General features: G+C 36.4%; 1 protein-coding gene across 5 annotated transcripts in view; it reads right to left on the reverse strand.

Annotated features, from left to right (window-relative positions):
- The window catches only part of PIAS2 (protein inhibitor of activated STAT 2), a 93,371-nt gene that overhangs the window by 52,036 nt on the left and 16,407 nt on the right, over window positions 1-24,928 (reverse strand). For 3 of the 5 annotated variants that reach the window (XM_081253022.1, XM_081253023.1, XM_081253026.1), the window contains exons 2-3: window positions 12,700-13,174; window positions 6,185-6,269 (exon numbers count right to left, since the gene is read on the reverse strand). In XM_081253022.1, the coding sequence (XP_081109148.1) occupies window positions 6,185-6,269; window positions 12,700-13,174 (560 nt within the window). Of the gene's footprint in view, window positions 1-6,184; window positions 6,270-12,699; window positions 13,175-23,612; window positions 24,120-24,928 lie in introns of those variants that run through there. The other 2 variants (XM_081253024.1, XM_081253025.1) reach the window with 2 other exon arrangements.

The raw sequence follows: 24,928 nt of genomic DNA on the forward strand, positions 1-24,928 counted from the left end.
GAAAGATACCACCATATATATAAAATAAATAACAAGGATTTACAGTATAGCACATGGAACTATATTCAATATCTTGTAACAACCTATAATGAAAAAGAAACTAAAAAAGATACATATATATCTGAATAACATAGCTGCACCTCCCCCAAAACTGATGCAATACTGTAAATCAACTATACTTCAATTTAAAAAATTAAATTTAAAAAAAAGAAGACGAGTAGAGTAGGATGTTGAAGAGAACTGTCAAGCAGTAGAGTATGGACTTCATAAGGTTTTTAAGCACAAGAAAGAAAAAACAAGAAAGAAAAAACTACAGGGTTTTTGAGCACAAGAAAGAAAAAACTGAATAGGCTTTAGAAAGATCACTTGGTCAATTGGGAGAGTTAGGAGGTCATTACAACTGTATAGGCAAAAGATGAGGGCTTGAAAGTTATTTAAACATAAATATCACTGAATGATATTTAGGGATAAAAACTGATAGGACTCAATGACTGCCTAGATACAGAAAGGTAGGATAAGGGGACCTAGGATGGTACCCAGGTTTTGGAATGGTGCAACTAGATAGATGGTGATGCTACTCACCAGGATGAGCAGAGGTAGAGCCAGCTGTGGCATTCAACCCCCAACCATTGAGTGAGGTGGTGATTATTTTTCCAATTTTACACACTGGGTAAATAAGACTCAATAGGCTTCAGGAACTTACCTAGGGGCATAGAGACTTAAGTGATTGAGCCAGAATTCACATTCCAATTGATACTATTCTAAAGACCATGCTAACGCCCTCAAAGGTAGAGTTAATTCAAGTTTTAAATCTTGAAAGAGACATAAAAGAAGGATCAACAGAGTGTAGCAAACTGAGGGGATGTGGCAGATGATGTATGGGATAATACAAAGAGGCCTGTCCAGGCAGATCCCATGCCATTAATGAAATAGGCAATAGACTGAAATATATACTAAGCAAAAATCTCTTTGAAGCCAGTTAATAAAAAAAAAAGCACATTCACGGATACTATCACAGGGCAGTGAGAAGAGAATCACACACTGATTTTGGGAACATGCAAGAGAAGTCAGTGTAAGAAACTGAGAGAGCATGATTACAGAGGCAATGGTACCCAATGGAAAGAGCGGTGCTATAGCCAAGAACAGAGCTGAACTCACTGATCAATCGTTATAAGATGTAATAGAAAAAAAACAACAACCCAAACCTGAATGTATTCACGCCTCTGGTTTAGACCTTATCACCATTACAGGCAAAGGGGAGGAGCTGGATGCCCAGCAGTAGTTTTTAAATTTGCACACTGGAAACACCTGGGGAGCTTTAAAAACTACTGCTGTTTGGGTTCCATCCTCAGAGATTCTAATTTAATTGGTATGAATGAAATCTGGGTATCTGGAGTCTTAAAGGCTCCCCAGTTGATTCTAATATGCAGCAAAATTTGAGAACCATAGGGATAGAAGTCAAATGATACCACAAGAAGCACAGTTATCCAAATCCAGAATGTGTAATATGCTAACAGAGTCAAATGAACCACTTTTTTCCAAAGAAAGTGGTAGGAAGTACTGCAAGAGCAGAACCAGAGCTCCTTGGAGAAGTTATCTTTCCAGAACTGGGGCAGAGAAAATAAAAGATGAGCCTGGAGCAGTAAAGTAGTCCTCAGAAATGCATGGAGACATATCAAAAGGGCATAGGAGCCAACCTGAAAGAATGGCCAATAGCCAAAGGTAGAAAAGTTTGAGCAACAATATGAATTATATAGCACTGGATTACAACCCAGAGTACTCCAGGGCCCACACAGATACAAGCAAGTAATTGAATAAATAAATGGGGGGCAAGGGACAGCTCTTCCTTACAAAAGAATAATTCCAATGTGAAAAAGAATAATAACAACAGAAAAATCACATCATTGGAGCACAAGAGTGTTTATGATGAAGTAATTACTGAAGGCAAGATCCATGAGTGAACGCTAAATCGGTGGGAAAAATTTGAAGATAAACAGAATATGTGCCTAGTCTCAAAACATCTCCCCCAAGATATTTATTATTAATAAAGGAAAAAAACAGCAACTTTACAGTGCAGAAGTCTGGTGAACAGTACCTTACCCAAGTGATCAAAATTAACATCACCAAATATAAGATGTATCAATATTATGGAGCACTGTTATGATACACTGAGAAGGGCATATAACTTGAGGTACTCTTGCTAAAAATGCATAATCTCAATCTAATCATGACAAAACATAAGACAAACCCAGGGCCTCCCTGGTGGCGCAGTGGTTGAGAGTCCGCCTGCCGATGCAGGGGACGTGGGTTCGTGCCCCGGTCTGGGAGGATCCCACATGCCGCGGAGCGGCTGGGCCCGTGAGCCATGGCCGCTGGGCCTGCGCGTCCGGAGCCTGTGCTCCGCAATGGGAGAGGCCACAGCAGTGAGAGGCCCACATACCGCAAAAAGAAAAAAAAAAAAAAAAAGACAAACCCAAACTGAGGAACGTTCTCAAAATACCTGATCGATACTCCACAAAAATATCACAAGTTAAGAAAGAGAAGAAAACACTAAGAAACCATCACGGACTGAAAGAGACTAATGACACAACTATTAAATGTGATTTGGGATCTTGGATTGGATCCAGGAACAGAAATTAATTAGCAGAAAAACTGATGAAACCTGAATAAAGACTGCAGTTTAGTTAATAGTATTACACCAAGGTTAATTTCTTGGTTTTGATCATTGCACTTACAATTATGCAACACGGTAATATTAAAGGCACTGGCTGAAGAGTATTATCTACTACGTCCACATCTTTTCTATAAACCTAAGATTACTTCAAAGTAAAAAGTTTTTTTTTAATCTTGGGAGACATAAAAGTCAAAATAATACATGTCTGAATACTGAAGAACTGAGAAAATTTCAATATAGGGTAGACACTTTTATATTAAAGAATTATTAATTTTTTAGTGTGATTACATTAAAAATTAGAGCTGTATCTTGAGGTATTTCTGGGTGAAATTATACGATGTCTGCAATTTCCTTTAAAATATTTCAGGAAAGGGCTTCCCTGGTGGCGCAGTGGTTGAGATTCCGCCTGGCAATGCAGGGGACACGGGTTCGTGCCCTGGTCCGGGAGGATCCCACATGCCACGGAGCGGCTGGGCCCGTGAGCCATGGCCGCTGAGCCTGCGCGTCCGGAGCCTGTGCTCCGCAACGGGAGACGCCACAACAGTGAGAGGCCCGTGTACCGCAAAAAAAAAAAAAAAATTTCAGGAAAAAAAGTTGAGGAGTGGTCACATACAGATTCCAAAATGTTGATAATTATTAAACCTAGGTAATGGGTACCAAACTGTTATTTCTGCTTCTTAGGAAGAAGGAGATTTTTTACTATTTGATTACCCAACTCTGAAAAGGTTGGAGTTTGCATGCACATGTGTATATGTGTTTTGTCTTCTTTGCTGGTAGGATCACAAATAGCCTTACTTTTATGGTTATTTTTTTTTTTAATTTTTATTGTGGTTAAATATTCGTAAGATAAAATTTATCATGTTAACCATCTTAAAGTGTATAGTTCTATGGCTTTAAGTACACTCACATTATACCATCACCACCATCCATCTCCAGAACAAGATTAAAATTTTTAATTGAAAATAATTTAAATTTTAGTCATTCATTTTTTTTGACTAGTTAATACATTCATAGAGTTTAAACTTCAAAAAGATACAAAAAAGGATATAAAGTGAAGAGACTCCCCCAATTCCGACCCCGGCCACCTGATTCCCTCTCCTCCAGAGGCAGCTTATCATATTTGTCCAGACATACTTTATGCACTAGGCAAATTACACACACATACCTTTTTAAGGCAAATGGTACATATTATTCACAATTCCATGCTGAGTAAATAATCTCCTTCCTTCAAAGGCCCATCCAACACCCTAAAGAAGCTTTCCCAGACCACCAACGTTAATAGTAATCTTCTCCTATAAATCAGCTCTTACTTGTCATTACTGAATTGGCTCTTTCCATACTGGCTCTTGCAATGCCAACAATCATTTTATGTATATGAGCTAGTTCACTAACGAGACTGCAAGCAACTTGTAGAAAAGAGGCATGTCATATAATACAGTGTTTTGTACCTAATAAACACTTAGTAAATGTTCTCAAGCAAGGAATCATCAATGAATAACACACGAAACTTAATAATAATGATATGGCTTGGATATAAAATATAATATTTCATTTATCCTATTAATTTTTTAGTTGGTTTATTACTATCCCCAAGATTGAAAGTACTTCCAATTTATTAAAACTGCCTGCAATGTCTTGCCCCTGGTGGACATGAACTGTATCAAGCTACATTCATTTTACTTCTTTGATAATTTCCTCCTCTAAATTTTCTCTACTTTTCTTAAAACTCCTATTATTTGGATATTTGGATATTGGGTCTTTTGGACTAATCCTTAGTACTGTCTTTTTTTTTTTTTTTCATCTTATTTTTCAACACTTTGTCTTTTTCCCTTTTGTGGGAGAGCCAGACTATCTAAGCACTACTTTTTTGGGAGCTCAAATTTTACCAGGTCAAGTTAGAAAATCATTCTGAGACTTTGTTGAGAGCGGTGATGTGATTAATGAAAGAATCTAAAGCTGTGTGTGTCCCATACTCTTCCACATAACAACAGTGCATCTTCAAGATGTCAGGATGTTTAAAAGAGAGAGGCCCATAAATTTGGATCCACCATCCTGGGAGACTGACAATACACATTAACATATTAAAGGCTCTGAAAAGTCTGGCTTTAAGAACTATGTACCTACGATGAATACAGAATTTCCAAAACTTAACTGCAGAATCTTTACTTTTAAAAACTCCTATTAACATCTCAAAGGTGAGTGTTCTAATGAAGAGCTGAAAGGATGCAAAAAACCTCTCATTTGCTCAACTCTTTGTTCCAACTTTTAACTCTACAATCCCAGAAAATCATGTGACCTCCGGGAGTCTCAGTCTCAGTTTTCTTATGCTAAATCTTTCTAAAGTCTTATAAATAATATAATATTAACACCAAGTATGACTATATTTTTAACTGGGAAAATATATACTACAGATTTCCTTTTCTTTCCTCCTATCTCCTAGTTCATTTGCTCTTTATAAATGTGTTTAAGTTTACCTATTTTTTGAAATGGAAAAGCTAAGAGTATTTTTCATAATTGTTTTCAGATTTCTGCTAATTTTTTGGTCTAGGTGACCATATAGCTCAGAATGGTCCCAGTTTATGTTCTTATCCCAGAAAAAATTATTAATAATATCCATTTTCACTCCAAAAATGCCTACGTTTGGATGATGAAGTTTATGGTCACTCTATCTTTGTTCTGTTACCACAAATTCTTTATGTTGCTATATTTAGAATAAAAGTTTAATTAAAAAAAAAAGTTACTGCCAGTCCGCCTGCCGATGCAGGGGACACGGGTTCGTGCCCCGGTCCGGGAAGATCCCATATGCCGCGGAGCAGCTAGGCCCGTGAGCCATGGCCGCTGAGCCTGTGCATCCGGAGCCTGTGCTCCGCAACGGGAGAGGCCACAACAGTGAGAGGTCCGTGTACCGCAAATAAATAATTAATTTAAAAAATTAAAAAAATAAAAAGTTACTGCCAAATGTGACAAAAAGTAATTCAAAGGGGTTTTATTCAAAAGTTAAATTTTTTTTCTAACAGAGTATTTATTAAATATTTGGCTAAACTTAGTCAAAATATACTATGCTTACTTAAGGAGAAATGGCCCAACTGTTATGGACTGAACTGTGTTCCCCCAAAATTCATATGCTGAAGCCCTAACCCCCAATGTGACTGTCTGTGGAGTTGGGGACTTCAAAGAGGTCATTAAGATTAAATGAGGTCATAAGGGTGAGGCCTTAATCCACTAGGACTGGTGTCCTTATAAGAAGAAGAGACACCAGGAATACACAGGCACACAGAGGAAAGGCCATGTGAGTACACACAGCAAGAAGGAAGACATCTGCGAGCCAAGGAGGGAGGCCTCAGAAGAAACCAAATCTGTCAACACCTTAGTCTTGGACTTCAAGCCTCCTGAAATGTGAGAAGACAAATTTCTGTTGTTTAAGCCACCCAGTCTATGGTACTTTGTTACGGCAGGCCTAGCAGACTAATACACCAACATCCTGGAGAATATATTCCAAACTCCTCTTACCTGGATATGCATATCTCTCTAACTTGTTGAGGTGTCAGAGCAAAAATAAAAAACTTCTCTTGAAACCGTTGAATACTGCTTTGAACTGGGGAAGAAAAAAGAAAGATAGATAATATTCCAATAACAAATCCAATAACAGAAGAATCTGCAATAACCAGGCACTTCTGATAAAGAGTCTGCCGAATTCTGAAACTTTTATGGTTAAAATACACCAATATAAAGTATTAAGCTACATTCATCTTGGACTCATGAAAGTAAAGTCACTCTAAAGCAGTTTCAATGTTAAACATTTATCATTCTTCATTCTAACATACTAATTTTAATCAAAATATAACACAACCTTCAAAATTACATTTCATCCTTGACTACAGTATCATCTAATGAAAAGTCTGAGGAAGTCAAAAACACCCCCCAGGAGAATTCTATCCAAGATTCGGGTCTCTTCTGTTCTTGTTTGTTTTGTTTCTTTTGTTGTTGTGTTTTGTTTTCAATACTTTATATTCAATTACACAGAGCATTCATATAAGAGAAAAATTTTAATTTTAAAACTTCTAAGTTGGGAGACTTATTAAGACACAAAATAATTATCGGCATACAGATGATTAGCTAGTTAAAAAAGATTATCTAACGAAGTCATCCTTCAGAAGTGTATTATTAAAAACTGAAGTGTATTTTCTTCTCAAAGAACTTTAACAGATTCAATGATGTTCTAGTACTCATTAAAACAATGAATGCTTTCAATGAACACTTGACTGAATATGCATCTATATTTCAATAATCAATTGTTTACAGTTATTATTAAACACTGCTTTATGAGAACATTTTAAAATGATAATCCTCCTATACACACAGCAAAATTTTTCTAATTTTATGAGATTTAAATAGAATATAGAAAACTTGAATCACCTGGAAGAATTTTATCTATATAGAAACAATCACTATATTAATAATCATCAGTGATGTTTAATACTAAAATACTTTTCTCCCTATACCACAGCTGCAAAGATCATTTGGGGAGGGCAGAGTACTGAGGTTTCACGCTCCTGTAAAACAGTGGCTTTAATTCAGAATTATGAAAAGAGGAGAATTGTTACCAATTGTTCAATCACAGAAATCATTCATTTCCTTTACCTCAGTTCTCCGTCTTCATCCCCTATATCCAGTTAGTCATTAAGTCCTGTTTTGTTTTGTTTCTTAATTTTCTGATTGGCTGCCTCCTCTCTATTTTCACTACCACCATCCTACTCAAAACCTATTATTACTTTGTACAAATGAAGAAGCAACCCTGCCTCTCTGCCAGTCCGTCATCAGAACCCAAGTGCAGAGCTGGTAATCCTTAGCACCACTTTTTCATCACCATTCCTCTGCTGAAAAATGCTAAGCAGAACTTATTTGTGAATGAACCATGTCTAAACTCCTTTATCTATGAGAACCTCCATAACAATGGCCTCAACTCTTTCCTAACAAATCTACATTTCCAGTGTCTCCCGAAGTCCTGCTCTATTCACTGTCAGGTCTCACAACTGTGTCATTTTTATTTCTACTCCTGTGACTACTCACAGTTCTCATCCTTCCTGACGCCTACTCTCCTATACACTCCATCAATTCAAAGCAGGCACATTCATCCTTCAAAGCTCCCTCAAGTGTCACTCCTACTCCAAAAAATCTTGATTAACTTCTTCATTCATTAGGCCAATACAATATTTGAGCTTTAGGTTCACAAGTTATAGGGCTTCGTCATACAAGCATATAACTGCTTGCTACTCTTCTCTCATGGTAATAGTCTCTCCAACTAAACAGCAAAATTCCTAAAGCCCACTCCATACTTCTGACTTCTCCACAATTAGGCTACATGACCATATCCAAATTAAATCCTCATTATATACTTGTTAACTGAGTTAACAGAAACGAAATTATCCAAATTCTTTAGAAGTGAGATTGTATTTTAATGGCTTTACATTAATGTGCATATCACTTTAAACCTGTTTAACTGCACCCAGAGGCTTAATGAGTATTTCCTCATATTCAGAAATTTAAGAATAAGAAAAGATGTTGATGCTCATTAATTTGTCACCTATCAGATTACAAAGATGAAAAGACCAACAACACAATGCTGATGAGGTGTAGGGAAAATAATACATTCATACATTATTGGGAGTATAAATTGCTACGATGCTTCTGAAGCAACCAAAATTTCTCTACAAAAGTTCAATATCAAAATATTAAATAATCATACTCTTTGACCCAAAATATTCACATCTAGGCATTTACATTTCATGAATATGCAACGCAAGTATTCAGAAACACATATGCAAAAATGCTCACAGCAGCAATGTTTCTAAGACTGCAAGAATAGTGCCCAAGACATGTTATACACTAAAATACTTCTGAATAAATAATAAAAACTGAAAATGTACATCAACAGAATATTGGTTCAGTTATGGTACATCTACAAGATAACAGACCTACTATAATCTACAGATGTACAACATATTCCTAAGAAATACAGTTAAGAAAGACTGTCAAGGCGCAGAACTCCAGAGGGCACTTTTCACAGTGGTACAAGTAGAATAATGCCTACTACCTCCACCAGAAAAGTGGAACAGTGGCTCTGTGGTTAGAAGAGCCTTGTTTAATGAAGGGGAAGAGAAAAAAGATGACATAACACGCAGAGAAACAGTTAATTATTGATATGACTCAAGCTGAGTAATAAATGAGGTTATGAGCGACTTTCCCTTTTTGCTATACTTCTATGTTTGAATTTTCAATTACTAGCATAAATTACTTTTGTAATCTGAAAAGCACAATGAAGAAATTTTAAGGAATCAAAGACTCATAATACTTTGACGGTATTTCACAAATACTAAACAGTTAGACATATCGACATGTAGATGTTTATAAACAGAGTGAACAAAAAGAGCTAGTCACAGAAGAATATATACACAGTATACCATCATATAAATTTCAAAAGCCAATTAAACATTACATTTTTTTTTTTTTTTTGCGGTACGCGGGCTTCTCACCGCCGTGGCCTCTCCTGTTGGGGCGCACAGGCTCCAGACGCGCAGGCTCAGCGGCCATGGCCCACGGGCCCAGCCGCTCCGCAGCACGTGGGATCCTCCCGGACGGGGCACGAACCCGCGTCCCCTGCACCGGCAGGCGGACTCCCAACCACTGCGCCACCAGGGACGCCCAAACATTACATTTTTTATACACATATGGTAAAACAAGCAAAAGAGAGAAACACAAAATCCAGAAGAGTGATTTAACTCAAAAAGGAAAAGGCAAGGAAATGGCTTCAAAGATACTGGCAATGCTCCTTTCTTAAAAACTGTGCAGTGGTTTCACAGGTGTTCATTCATGGATATTCTTTATAACAATGTTTTTTATGTATTCTTTTGTACACACTGAATATAGACAAACTTTTTAAAGAGAAAGGATTTCATCATCAAAAGAAATCTTAAAAAAAAAGAAGAGAAGAAAACAGAAAATTGAAAAAAAAGACAAAAATACTGCCTGTGAGAGCAAATTAGAAGAGCTATTTAAGGGAAGAGAAGAGAGATTTTGTTAGCCTGTTTTCAGATTAGGGGATTATGCATCTGTTACAGTAAAACCTCAGCTATAGAGAACCTCACTTAGCATTATTGTGTACACTCACGCTTTCTAGATGCCACAGTTTGTCATTTTAAATGCTAAAATAATTTTATTTAAACAATTTTAATAAAACCAAACTGCAAAACTATGTAATAATGTATCTTCTTAAATAGAATATACTCATCGTGGTTGTTTGGGTGTTTTATTTGGCATCAATACATGCGCCTTGCTGTAACAGCGATTCCCTCAATACTAAAGGACTATTGGTTTCAATATTCCCAAGAGGTTTTGGAATGACATTTTTTGATTTTGTTTGTTTTTTTTCTACCAGGGCTCTTCCAATCTTTCCCATGTTGTTAATTAATTCCTGCTCAACAGGATGTTGATGGCTTAGAAATCATCTAATCGACTATATATTAAACTGAGAATACACAGACTGACCCACAGATGTAAAGAATATGTGCTTTGAAATACGGATTTGTTATCTCTTTCAATTCCTGAGGCTAATTCTCAGTTCCCAAATGTAAATAGGTTTCTCCATAACAGTGTTCCAAATAAATGGATTTACCCCAAATTTTTATTTTTACAAGTATTTTCAACATTATATAACCAAATCATTAAAACTTAAGGCAGTTTCTAAATGTCACTGCATTGCTTTAGACATCATGACACTAAAAATTTTCATATGAAGGTCGTTACTGGAAATGATTAAATTTTTCCACTTTTATTTGGCAGACTATATGGTATTATGCCGATTTTTTAACTTTCTACTTCAAAGTCTAAAACAGCCTTTTTTTAGATCACTGTTTTATCAACCTGAAATAATAAGACTATATACATTAAGAAAATTCTTTTTTCTTTTTAGGGAAGGCAGGATAAGGAAATGTTTAAGCCTCGTTTTAAAACAAAAATCTGTTTATAAAGTTTATAGAAACAATGATAGGCAGAACTCCTGAAAAATACATGAGTCAACAATTTTTTAGCTCAGGAGCAAAAAGTTGTTTTATAAGCTCTGAGGTTTTATGTATTTCTTACATTCTAATGTAAGCTATGAGCAAAAGGCAGGTTTTCTTCTTACCCACTCTTCAACAAAAAATGCCTCTGACATTATTTTATCTAAGCCACATGAGATACAAAAATTTTATTTTAGTAAATTTATAAAAAGCCTATTACCTTCCTTTAATTGAGGTTAATGAAAGAGAAACTCTGAAGAATACAGAAAAGTAAGAAAATTCCTATTTCTGTTTCTGAACAAAGGAAAGTATGGAAAGCAAGGCACAAAGCCTCTTAAGAGCTCGCTTCTTGGCACACCACTGACGCTAGGAGCAGGGAAGACATGCTGCTGCATCTTCTCTCCATCTCCAGTCATCTTCCTTCCAGGCATTCGATCCGGCTGTGAAACACCTTCCCCTGTAACCAGGACCCCACATGGCCTCTTATGCTCAGTCCTGCCTTAGCCATATTCCTGAGGAGTTCCATGAGGTAGGGTCACCTAAGCACATTACTCATCTGAATCTTTCTCAAAACACAAAGAAATAAATTTGCAATAATTCCTAAGAAACATGTGAATGAGCCATGACACTCTATGTACATTGGTGTGAACCAAAAACCATGAAAAAAGGAGAAATAAAAAAATAAATTATGGAAACATTTTAAGCAGATAAATGAACCTGGTTAAAAAAAAGTTAAAAATGGAAGTAAAATCATAAAAGAAACACAGCTGGGTAATAAACATTTTAAATGTTTGTTCCTGTTATTAATTTTAAAAATGAAAAATCTAAACAAGATACAAGTTTTCATCTACCGAAATTGCAAAGATCAATAAAGGCAGGAAGTAAAAAGTGCAACGAGAGACATTCTCTCACTTTGTGGAATTTAAACTGGCACAGCTATTCTGGAAACTAATTTAGTAATATGTTATCAAGAGTTCTTACTCTTTGATGCAATAATTCTACTCAAAGGACTTTGCACAAATGCGAACAAACACAGAATCCTTATTTCAGAATGAATGTAATGAAGGGATAAAACGCGTTACTCTACCTCCCTGGCTCAGTTTTGTTAAACAAAAACAAAGCAAGGAGAAAGGGCCTGGGAAAAGTCCACCTTGGCCTGCCACCATCAGGCCATACTGAGCCCATTAACCAGCCCTGCCCCTCAAGATTTCCTTCTAGTTCAACCAAGATGTACAAGTATAGTCCTACACAAAACTAAAAAAGCACACTGATATATTTAAGAGAGTTTTCAAATGACTTGAGACAAAAAGGGTTCTTCCTAGGATGGAAAGGAAAATGACCTCCCGGACTAACTATGAAATGCTATTTCCCAAACAATTTATTTTATCAATAAATTCAAATACCTCTGTAAATAATTTCATTAGCCAGTAAGAAATTATGCCATTACAGCACAGAAGTCATGAACCTAGGTATAAATTTGTTAAAGTCACATGTATCAACGTTTAATAATATAAAATTTATTACATTTTCTAAGCAGTCAACGGTTATTAAACAAAAAGCTAAAAAACGTGTGTCAAACTCTGCCACGTTAGGAAAAAATTAAGTATAAAAGATTTATTCCTTAGGAAAACAGTTTAAAAAGCTATGTTAAACAGAAACTAAGTCTCTGTAAAAATATCAAAAGCATCAAAAGGTGGAACCACGGCAATAAATGAGATTTGTGTCTTTTCGTATACACACAGAAGCAATTTGAGTTCTAAGCTATAAGAAGAAAGTCTGACAAATGAAGAGTTTTATACTAGATTTCTGTCATGGTTGCCAATATTTCTTTTTATTTGTACATTTAAACACTTGGTATTTTAATGCCTCAGTTTTATAATATTAACAGCAAATCATTAATGAACAGTTGACGGCCTCTTGCTTTACTTACTCTCTTGTCCAGAAGAAACAGATTTCTCTAACACTTACCTAAACTCGTGGGCTTGATGAGAACATCAAGGACATCATAAAAGGGTAAGTTTTTTAACTGCACATCAGGATGAACAGGAGGGATTGGGGGAGATGGCTGCTGCATCTCAAACGTGGGTTTAGTATCTTGAAGCAGCACAGAACCAACAGGAGAGGACGGCGAGTGAGATGTAACTGAAGTGGAAGGCAACGAGTGGATTCCAGCCACAGCCAAGTCAGGTTCTACAGGTGAGGAGCTACCATCCAAACTGAAAACCGATGATTTGATTGTGGATAAATCAGAAAGGCCTTCAAGAGTGCGTGGGTATCGGCGTCTATACAATTCTCGGATTTTAATCTGAACCGCAGGGCTGCAGCCGCTCTTCAATAAATGCAACGCCCTCATCAGGAGGTCATGCTTGCGTCCACTTTTATTCCTTCCGGCAAAGCCTAGTAACACTTGTAGTTCAGAAACCCTAAAACTAGAAACCATATTCTAAAAGGAAAGAAAAAAAAAAAGGATATAAGCCAACAGTCAGCCTCAAGCATATAAAAATCCTATCTAAAATCTACTGTGAAATCTGATTTTTCTAGCATTCTATCAACTGGCATGTGCTAGTAACCAGCATTTTCACATATCACTTAGAACTGTTATTGTTTCTATAGCCACCACCCCTCCCCCACCAATTACAGTCAAGTTATAGTGTTAATTATGCTTTGTTGTACTCAATTTTGGTAATCTATGGTCTACTGGTTTCTGCTAACCACTTCATTATCTGATTATGCCCAAGTGTAAACCCATATTTGCCTTATCACTATGAAATCTAAACCAGTGAAAATGTTCCTCTTCAAAACTAAGCCCTACCAATACACAATGTAATGTCTGTTACAGTATTATCACCAATTAACCGAAAAAATTTAGGTTTCTGCAACAACGTACCTGTAAAACTTCTGAGATTAAGCAAGAAATCTACAAAATCAAGACAGAACTGTAATACAAGATCCAATGAATTTTTTCACCCCAGCTCAAATATTAAGGAACACACAACGTAAGAAAATAAGAATATTTTTAAATATTAAAGCTAAAAACCATATACATCTTATTTAGCAGTCAAACTTCTAAAATGATTGAAATTCTCAGCTAAGTATCCAATGTGAAAAATCGCTTTGAAGAGGAAGGATATGAGTGGTCATAAATCTTAAAAGGCAAGATACCCTCCTTGCCACTCTACCTACTTGTTCCTGGGTGTAAAATGAAGATTATAAGTAGTTCCTGTTTCACAGGAACCTTCTATTTAATTGAACAAAACCTAGTAAACTCTAACCACTTACTGCCTCATAAACCCACCTTAAGTCATTTTCAGCCAATTCTGAACTTAGAGGTAAAACCACACTTGGGTCAGATTTATCCGTACCACACATGCACCATCTGGCCAGAAAGAGGAGTAAGACCTGGAGCTGAGCAAAAGCCCTTTCAGAAACTGACCTTAAGGAAACTTTCCCCAGCCCTCCTCCTCAGTGCTGCACACTCTGCAGCTGCCTGGGATTCCTTCTCAACCTGGTGAGTATGCAGTGGCCATACCTACAGTTGGCAGTGATTCATAATTCCTCCGTTCTGCACTTTTAAGTCTCATTGACAGCCCAGGAACAACTGCTATAACTCTGGTTTTTAAAATAATTGTTGGCAATACTTGCTAGTTTTCCAAAATGCAAACAAATTTCAATATATCAAAGTAATCTGCATGTACATGCTGTATCATAATTCTACTTCATATACTATGTCTCCAAATTTCATATTGTACAAGTCAGAGAATACTAAGTTATAATCCTAGCAACCATTTTATACTCTTGATCAGTGCTGTCCAATAGAAATAGGAACCACATATATAATTCTAAATTTTCTAGTAGCCACATTAAAATAAATTTTAAATTAATTTTGATAATATGCTTTATTTAACCCAATATATCAAAAAGTATTATTTCAAGATGAAATCAGTTTTTGTGGTTTAAAAATAGTCATTTTGGGGGCTTCCCTGGTGGCGCAGTGGTTGAGAATCTGCCTGCCGATGCAGGGGACATGGGTTTCTGCCCCGGTCCGGGAAGATCCCACATGCCGTGGAGCGGCTAGGCCCGTGAGCCATGGCCGCTGAGCCTGCGCGTCCGGAGCCTGTGCTCCGCAGCGGGAGAGGCCACAGCAGTGAGAGGCCCGCGTACCGCCAAAAAAAAAAAAGTCATTTTTTGTCATTTTTTAAGTGTCAATGAGATCTTTTTCATACTAGGTCTTCAATATCCAGTATGTATTTCACACTTGGAGCACATCTCAATTCGGACTAACACCACTTCAAGTGCTTAGGGAGCCACATGTGGCTAGTAGCTACCACACTGGACAGTACGGCTCTAAATCATACTCTAATAGCAACATATATCACAAATACCATGATCGTTATACTTTAACTCGCTTCATTTCCCCCATGTGTAAAAGGAAGACTTTATCTTACCCCTTATGCTATGAACAACAAAGATGGAAAACAAGAAAATTTTTGGCCTATCTCATGGCACACCAGTAACAGTCAAGGTTTCATGCATAAAAAGGACTATGATAGCTTTTGGAAGTTTCCTCCCAAGCAAGAAATGCAATGCATCTTTCCCAAAGTCCTCAATCCTAAAAAAATACTTCAATTGAAATCTGCTTATATTACAGTAGCATAAATAACATTAAATCATGGAGAACGCTAACAACAATCACGCTATCTGTGATTCTTTCTAAAGAAATCAAACTAACTCAGAATACACTGCTTCTCTCCTGACACTTATTTTCAGGTATTCTTCACTTTAAGGAAACTTGTTTTACAGAAATGACAAAATAGAGTACAAGGCACCCTAAAGCTTGACTCTCAAAAAGGCATTTCTGGGAGGTTTCATAATACTTATTTCCAATGGTAACTTTATTTGGCAAAGAATGCTGAAGTAATTGCTCTAATAGCTATTGTAAACATACGAATGAAAAGGAAGAAAGAAAGAAAGGCTTACAACTATGAATGAAGAATCACAGGATTCTGAAGCAAAACAGAAATCCCCCAGTTTAGGGAAGGGCAAAGGAAACAACAGGAGACAGGACAGTCTTTGCACTGCAAAATGTTGCCAAAATAAAGTATTGCCAGGCACGTGCTCAAAGATGATGGTGTTGAGAGTCAATGGTACCCTGTGGAAAACTTCACACCAGCAATCACTAGTTGAAGGTCAAGTCCTGGCATCAAGACTTAGGACTTTGGCAAAGTCACATTATCTTTCTGGTCATCCATTTCTATTTTAAAACAACAACAACAAAAAACCTCTCCTTTATTTAGCATTCACTATTAAGATATTCTCTGATATTCTCTAAGGAGATTACTAAGTCAAATTCTATGAATATGTTTTTCTTGGCAAACTTTGCTGGATCCCACTTCTTCTTAAAGTGATGCCTTTTTTTTTTTTTTTTTTTTTAAACTCTGTCTTCAACCAATTTCAGCAGCCACCAGCTAAGGTGAGCCTGCTATGAATACTACCAAGAATGGATTTCAGCTGTTACTTTCCACCAATCTCTGATGTCTACATTTCTAGTCTAATTTTTTTCAACTGGATTTTATCCAGTTCATCCTGCTGCCTCCCAAACTCTGCCCTCTAATACCTCAGTTACAACTGCTATGTGCTCTACACAGAGAAATTTCTCAATAAATGTTTGCTGACTGACTTTAAGGAAATTCATGAACTACAGAGAACTATGTTGGCATAACTGATTTTTAAAAAGATACATAAGCAATCTGATTTCTAAAGAAAAGCTAAATAAATTAAGACTAGAAATTTAAATCAATCTTTTTCTTTGTCAAATTTAAATAGCACAAAATTATTAAAAAATTTTAAAGCTGGGACTTTATATAACTGAAACATTACATATAGGAGTGAAGGCCACTTGAAGGTGCTATAAAATTGTCAAAAATAGCACAGAATTTGGGGAAGCTCTAGTGGGTCAGCTAACGTATATATATGGAATCTTAAAAAAAAAAAAAGGTACTGATGAACCTAGTTGCAGGGCAGGAAGAAAGATGTAGACATAGAGAATGGACTTGAGGACACAGGGTGGGAGGGAGAAGCTGGGGCGAAGTGAGAGTAGAATCGACATATATACACGACGGAATGCAAAGTAATTAGCTAGTGGGAAGCAGCCGCATAGCACAGGGAGATCAGCTCGGTGCTTTGTGATGACCTAGAGGGGTGGGATAGGGAGGGTGGGAGGGAGGCTCAAGAGGGAGGGGACATGGAGACATATGTATGCATGTGGCTGATTCACTTTGGTGTACAACAGAAACTAACACAGTATTTATACTGTGAAGCAATTATACTCTAATAAAGATCCATTAAAATAAAAAGTCATGGTAAAGAACAATACAGCTTTGTAAATCCTCCATCTGCTATGATGTATAATATGGGGGAGAGGAGCTGCTGAGGGAAACTGACAAATCACATTATTAATATCGCCTATCCCAACTACAATATTAAAACAATCTACACCTTCACTTTTAAGTAAGAATGGATTGAAAAAAGAAAAAAATCAGGTACATAATCAATACATCAAAGGCATGTTTGAGCTGACGCCATAAGAAAAACTATGTGGCCAGTTAGAAAGATACTGCAATTCCAGAAGTCACAGGAGGCCCCAGTTCCTGGCCCTGTACTCCTGTGAAATCATGTAGTCCCTATAATTAAATCCCTTTTTACTTGAGATACTTGATGTGGATCTCTTCCTCACAACACACTGATAAAAATAACTACTCAGCTAAAAAAAATCAAAATTGGAAATCATCTATTAAAAGAAACAATAAAAAAACCACATTTTAAAAACCTATAAAATTAGCCAAAGCTTGGGAGACCATCTCCCTAAATGCTTCCATTTTATACAAGATTTAAAATAAATCGAGTAGTCAATTCGAGAAGCAAAAAAGTAACAACAAACACACACCCTCAAAAAGAGTGAAGAATTAAAGGATAAAAGCAAAAAAACATGACTTAGAAAGCAAAATGCAAGAAGTCTGTAAAGTCAGGCCAAAAAAAGGGTAAGAAAATGAATACGGTCCTGAGAATGAGAAAAGAAACATAAAGACCACAAATACTAAGCAAATTTCTTTAAACAAAGAGAACAGCACATGCTGTTATATTCTAATAACTTAAAGATATAGATGTAAGTTATTTCCTAGAAAAATATAAATTACTCAATCTGATTTAAGAAAAAGGATATTATCTTTGTCCCCCTCCACTTCCAAAAGTATCTGTCCAGACAAGATAGCTTTGTAAATAAATTCTACTAACTCTTCAAGGAAAAGATGGAATTCTGCTCCTTAAACTGTTCAAGAGCATAAGTAAGAGTCAGAAAATCAAATACAAGATAGAAGACAAACATGGAAAAAATGGTTGCACACAAAACACAAGTTTTTAAAATATGCAAATTATTGTTCTTCAAACTTCAGCAGGGGAATCCACTCATCCAACCAAAAGTTTAGGCAAAAGCCTGACGAAACGCCTAGTATACCACCTATTCTTTCTCATTTCCCAAGATAGATGATAATGAGTCTTTTTGTAACACATCAATGTTTCCTATGAGTACAGACACAAAAGCCCTCAAAGTACCCAAATAAAGTTTAATCTACGAAAATAAAAATGGTTTAACATAAATTTAGTAAATTACTTGGTTAAGATAATTTCTGTCCTTATAGTCACATACTGAAATATTTATGAATAAAACTTATATAAAATATATGGAATTTCCTCTAAAATCATTCGTGGGGAGTAGGTGAGGACATATGAAAAAAAGACCAGAGGTGATAACTGTTGGGTATTGGGTACACGGGGAATTCTCTACCTTTGTAAGTTAGAATGTTTCCACAGTAAAAAGTTTGCTTGAATGGGAAACTGGTTGTGGGGTATATGGCACTGCACTATCTTCCCAACTTCACCATTAATCTGAAAGTATATTAGATTTAACTAAACAAAAAATGTCAGTTTGTTTAAAGCTAGGATAAAAAGATTGTGGTCTAAATACCATTTCCCACAAAAAGAACCCAGGCTCCTTGAGAAACTGGCAAGTCTGGGGTAGAAAATGCACAAGATAAGCCTACAACATCCTATCCAGAAAGCAAAGAAATTATCAAAGACTACTGGAATCTTGTCAGAAGGACACAGAAAACAACCCAGTAGCCCAAGACAAGCCAATTTGAGCAGCAAAAAGACTAATAACTGCCATCAGATTCAAACACATCAAATATATTAAGTATCATTTGCACATAATGATACTTAAAAAAACAACTCACTGATCTCCTTTAGAAAATATTGGGAAACCAACTCATTAGTATTCTGAAAATTGATAAAGAATGAAAACAATACAAAAAGATTTATTGGTTCACAAAAAAGCCATATGATTATGTGGATAAATGCTAGAAAAGCATTTGATTATATCCCTTCCTGACAAAGCCTCTCAATAAACAGGAATAGAAAGGAACTCTTAACATGATAAAGGATACCTATCAGAAATCAATAACAAATATACTTAAAGATGAAACACTGGATCATAAAGACCTATAAAATACACATTATATTTTGTCATTTAAAAGAATTCCAAAGAACCTAGACAGTAAAAAACTTAAAAGTAACACTAACAATTTACAAATGATATAACTTTTTATATTGGAAATAAAAGAAAATCCACTGAAAAATCAGACCCAATAATAATCAGTCAACAAAATTTTTTGAATTATCTGTACATCCAATAGGTTTTCAAATGACTTATCAGGGAAAACAGTATTTTTTAAAATGAATCTAGGTAACATAAGGATATGAAATGCAAAGGTATAAATTTTAAAAATCTGCAAGACCTACATTAAAAAAAACCTGATAGTACAGTTTTTAAAAAACCTTGAATAAACTAAGGAATATATTATGTTACTAGGCAAAAGTAGTAAATGCTGAAAAGATGTCAATTCTCCCCAACTTAAGTTATAAATATAATAAAATTCCAGTGAATTTTGACAGATCAAACTTACAACAAAGAATTAAAATTAAATAAAATACATAATATGACATGTGATGATGAACACAATGGACAAAAATAAAGGAGGAAAGGGAAGTGAAGGGAAGAGATAGAGGATTTGCAATTTTAAAGAAAGTAGAGCTCCCTGATAAGGTAACTGAGTAAGTAACTGAAAAAATAATGAAGCACCCAATGTATATCAGAGGAAAAGCATTCCAAGGCACAGGACACAGCAGGTGCAAAAATCCTGAGGAGGAAAGCATACCTACCACATTGAAGGGAAAGTAAAAGCCCATCACTGTTGAACCAGAGTAATCTAAAGGAATGAGTATTCAGATAGCAGAATGATGAGCAAAGAAAATGACAAACCTGGGGAGGGAGATAATTAACTGGATAAAATTATAATATCAAATTTGTGAGGCTAAGAAAAGGTAGAACAGAAGTGCTGGGCAAAATGGCATGCATGAAGAGTGGTGAGCAGTTTAAAGTATTCTACAGGCAAGGAAGGAAAAGAAAGTAATTTTAGATTTACATACATATATTAAAGTCTCAAGAGAAAATTCAAGAAAACTTCAAGAGTCTGTGAGAAAGCAAAAAAAAAAAGTACTAATTTCACAACTAGTAAAATGGCGAAAACATGAAAAAGAAGGAAGGAAAATGAACAACCCAAAAGACAGCAAGAAAACAGATAGGGAGACAAACCCCAGCAAAAGCAAGATGCTCAAAATGAAGGGGTAGAAATAAATGCAAATATATCAATAATCCCAACAAAAAACAATGAAATAAACTTCTCAATTAAAATAGCAAGATTAGGGGATATCATTACAGAAACCACAGCATCAAAAAGATAATATGGGAAGACTAAGAACAACTCTCCACACATGAATTTGGCAACATGGTTGAAATGGATCGATTCCTTGAAAAACACAAACCACCAAAACTTACTCAATATGAAGCATAGGGCTTCCCTGGTGGCGCAGTGGTTGAGAATCTGCCTGCCAATGCAGGGGACATGGGTTCGAGCCCTGGTCAGGGAAGATCCCACATGCCACGGAGCAACTAGGCCCGTGAGCCACAACTACTGAGCCTGCGCGTCTGGAGCCTGTGCTCCGCAACAAGAGAGGCTGCGATAATGAGAGGCCCACGCACCGCGATGAAGAGTGGCCCCCACTTGCCGCAACCAGAGAAAGCCCATGCACAGAAACAGAGACCCAACATAGGCTAAATAAATAAATAAATAAGATGACATAGTAAAAAATAAATTAATTAATTAAATCTTTTTTTAAAAATGTGAAGCATAATTTGAATACCCCCTCTAGCTATTCAGGAAATTTAATTCTTAATTTTAAAACTCCAAAAAAAAAAAAAAAGAAATTACCACACACCCAGATCACTTTATTGGAGAATTCTACCCAACATTTAAATAAGAATTAACACCAATTCTACATAATTTCTTCTGGAAAATAGAATATGAGAGAAGACTTCCAAATTCATTTTATGATGCTAGTATTATCCTGATACCAAAACCAAAGACAGTTCAAAAAATAAAACTACAAACCAACATCCTTCACAAACACAGATGCTAAAATATTTAAAGTATTAGCAAGTAGAATTCAGCAATATAAAAAGAATTAACAACAAGACCAAGTGAAGTGTTTATTCCAGGGATACAAGGTTGGGTCAATGTTTGAAATCAATGAAGTAAACCATATTAACAACTAAAAAAGAAAATGACATGATTATATATACATAATCTTTTATATATACAGCAATGAAGAAAAAAGCATTTGACAAATTCAATGCCCACTCATGATAAAAATTCTCAGAAAGGGCTTCCCTGGTGGCGCAGTGGTTGAGAGTCCGCCTGCCGATGCAGGGGACACGGGTTCGTGCCCCAGTCCGGGAAGATCCCACATGCTGTGGAGCGGCTGGGCCCGTGAGCCATGGCCACTGAGCCTGTGCGTCCGGAGCCTGTGCTCAGCAACGGGAGAGGCCACAACAGTGAGAGGCCCGCGTACCGAAAAAAAAAAAAAAAAAAAAAAAAAACTCAGGAAAATAGGAATAGAGGAGAACCTCCTGAACTTGACAGAAAGCACCTATAAAAAAATCTAGAGTTAACATATTTAATGGTGAAAGAATGAATACTTCCCCCTAAGATTGGGAATGAGGCAAGGATGTGCTGGAAGTTCTAGCTAGTGGAATAAGACAACAAAAAGAAAAGACATAGGGGTTGAAAAGAAAAAAATAAAACCGCCTGTATTTGCAGATCCCAAGGAATCTGAAAAACAACTACTAGAACGAATAACTGAGTTCAGCAAGGTACCAGGATACAAAACCAACACACAAGTACCAATCACATCTCTATATACTAAAAAGAACATGTGGGGCTTCCCTGGTGGCACAGTGGTTGAGAGTCTGCCTGCCGATGCAGGGGACACGCGTTCGTGCCCGGGTCCGGGAAGATCCCACATGCCGCTGAGCGGCTGGGCCAGTGAGCCATGGCTGCTGAGCCTGCGCGTCCAGAGCCTGTGCTCCGCAACGGGAGAGGCCCCAACGATGAGAGGCCCGCGTACCGCAAAAACAAACAAACAAACAAATAAAAAGAACATGTGAAAACAAGTTAAAAACACAATACTACTTATAATCACTCCTAGGAAAATGAAAATACATATGTTTAAAAATATAACAAAACATATACAGGACTTGTTTGCTGAAAACTACAAACACTAATGAAAGAAGCCTAAAAGGATCTAAATAAATGGATTCTTTGTGGATTGGAAGACTCAACAAAGTAACAATATCAATTTTCCCTACATTGATACACAGATTTAACACAATTCCTACCCAAATCTCACCAAGACTTTTTATGGATATAGATGAGATTATTCTAAAATTTACATGGAAAGGTAAAGGAACTAGAAGAGCTAAAACAATTCTGAAAAAGCACAGAGAGAGAGGAATCTGGCTATCCTATTTCACAACTTAGCTCAGTAATTACGACTGTATGTAGTATGAGTAGAGGGACAGACATAAAGGTCAGTGGAACACAACAGAGAACCCAGAAATAGACCTACACAAATACACCCAAATAGTTTTTGGTGAAGGTGCAAAAGTAACTTAATGAAGGAAAGACAGCCTTTCAACAAATGGTGCTGGAGCAACTGCGCATCCATAGACCAAAAAACTAATTTCCACCTAAATCTCACATTTTATATAAAAAATAACTCCAAATGGATCACACGCTTAAATGTTAGAATAAAGCTGTAAAACTTAGGGAAAAAAACACAGAAGAAAATATTCAAGATCTAGGGCTAAGCACAGAGTTTGTATACTTGACACTCAGAGCAAGATTCACAAGAGGCATAACAATAATATACTGAACTTCACCAAAATTAAAAAATTGTGCCCTTGCAAGACCCTGCTAAAAGGATGAAAAGACAATCCAACAAAGGACTAGTATCTAGAATATATCTAGAACTCTCAAAACTCAACAGGAAAAAAACAATCCAATTAGAAAAAGGACAAAAGACATGAAGCGACACTTCCATCAGTGGGGATACACGGATGAAAACTAAGCAAATGAAACGACGTTCAGTATCATTAGCCATTAGGGGAGTGCAAATTAAACACCTTACTAAGGGGCCTCCCTGGTGGCGCACTGGTTGAGAGTCCGCCTGCCGATGCAGGGGACGCGGGTTCGTGCCCCGGTCCGGGAGGATCCCACCTGCCGCGGAGCGGCTGGGCCCGTGAGCCATGGCCGCTGGGCCTGCGCGTCCGGAGCCTGTGCTCCGCAGCGGGAGAGGCCACAGCAGTGAGAGGCGCGCGTACCACAAAAAAAAAAAAAAAAAAACTTACTAAGATATCACTAGGTACATACCAGAATGGCTAAAATCAACAACAGTGGTAACACCAAATGCTGGCAAGGATGCAGAAAAACTGGATCACTCCATACATTGCTGGTAGGGATGTAAAATGGTACAGCCACTCTGGAAAACAGTTTGGCAAGTTCTTAAAAAACTATATGCACAATAATCATACAACCCAGCAACTGCACTCCTGGCATTTATCCCAGAGAAATGAAAACTTATGTCAAAAAAAAAAAGAACAAACCCTATGCACAAATCTTCATAGCACTTTTATTCATAACAGCCAAAAACTGTAAACAACTCAGATGTCTTTCAACAGGTATATGGTTAAACAAATCCATACCATGGACTACTACTCGCAGTAAAAAAGGATGACCTACCAATACATTTAACAACATGGATGAATTTCTAGAGAATTATGCTGAGTGAAAAAAACTGAATCCAAAAGGTGACAAACTGTATGAGCCCATTTATATAACATTCTTGAAAAGACAAAATCATAGAAATGAAGAACAAATGAGTGGGTCCCAGAGATTAAGGGGATGGAAAGGAAATGGGTGTGGCTATAAAAATAATAATATGAGGGATCCTTGTGGTGATGGAAATGGCCTGTATATTGTGTCAGTGTCAATACCCTGGTTGTGATATTGTATTACAGTTTTGCAAGACATTACCAATGGGGGAAACTGGGTAAAGAGTACACAGATGTCTCTGTATTACTTCTTAAAACTGTCAGTGAATTGACAATTATTTTAATAAAAAGTTTAATTTAAAATTACAAAGACCAACACTATTACAGCAGATTAATTTTTTAATTCAATAGCATGACATTCACAAGAGATTAAAAGAACACAAAAATGTAGGGGAAGGGGGAATTCAAAAAATCAGGCAAAACTAGCTGACCAAAAAAAATAGTAATAATAATAGGTATGTTAATATCAAACAGTAGTAGGTAATACAAAAAGCATTACTAGACATAAGGAATCACTACACAGAGTAAAAGTTTCAATTCAACAGCAATATATGATAAATTTAAATTTTCATGTACTACTAACAATTTTAAAATGTATTTTAAAAATTGAAAGAAACTACAAGGAAACTGAAAAAATAATTCTAGTAAAAGAGTAACATACACCTGCTCTCTAAAAAACAAAGATATAAGATTTGAACAACAGAATTAACAAGCCTAACTACTGGACATATATAAAACTTTGCACCAACAAATAGAAAATACACATTCTCTTCAAATTCAAAAAACTGACCACAGTCACAACAGATTTCAAAGGACTGTATCATACAGATCATGCTGCCTAACCACAACACAATT

This window comes from Mesoplodon bidens, assembly GCF_964165515.1.
Source record: "Mesoplodon bidens genome assembly, chromosome: 13".
Taxonomy (NCBI): domain Eukaryota; kingdom Metazoa; phylum Chordata; class Mammalia; order Artiodactyla; family Ziphiidae; genus Mesoplodon; species Mesoplodon bidens.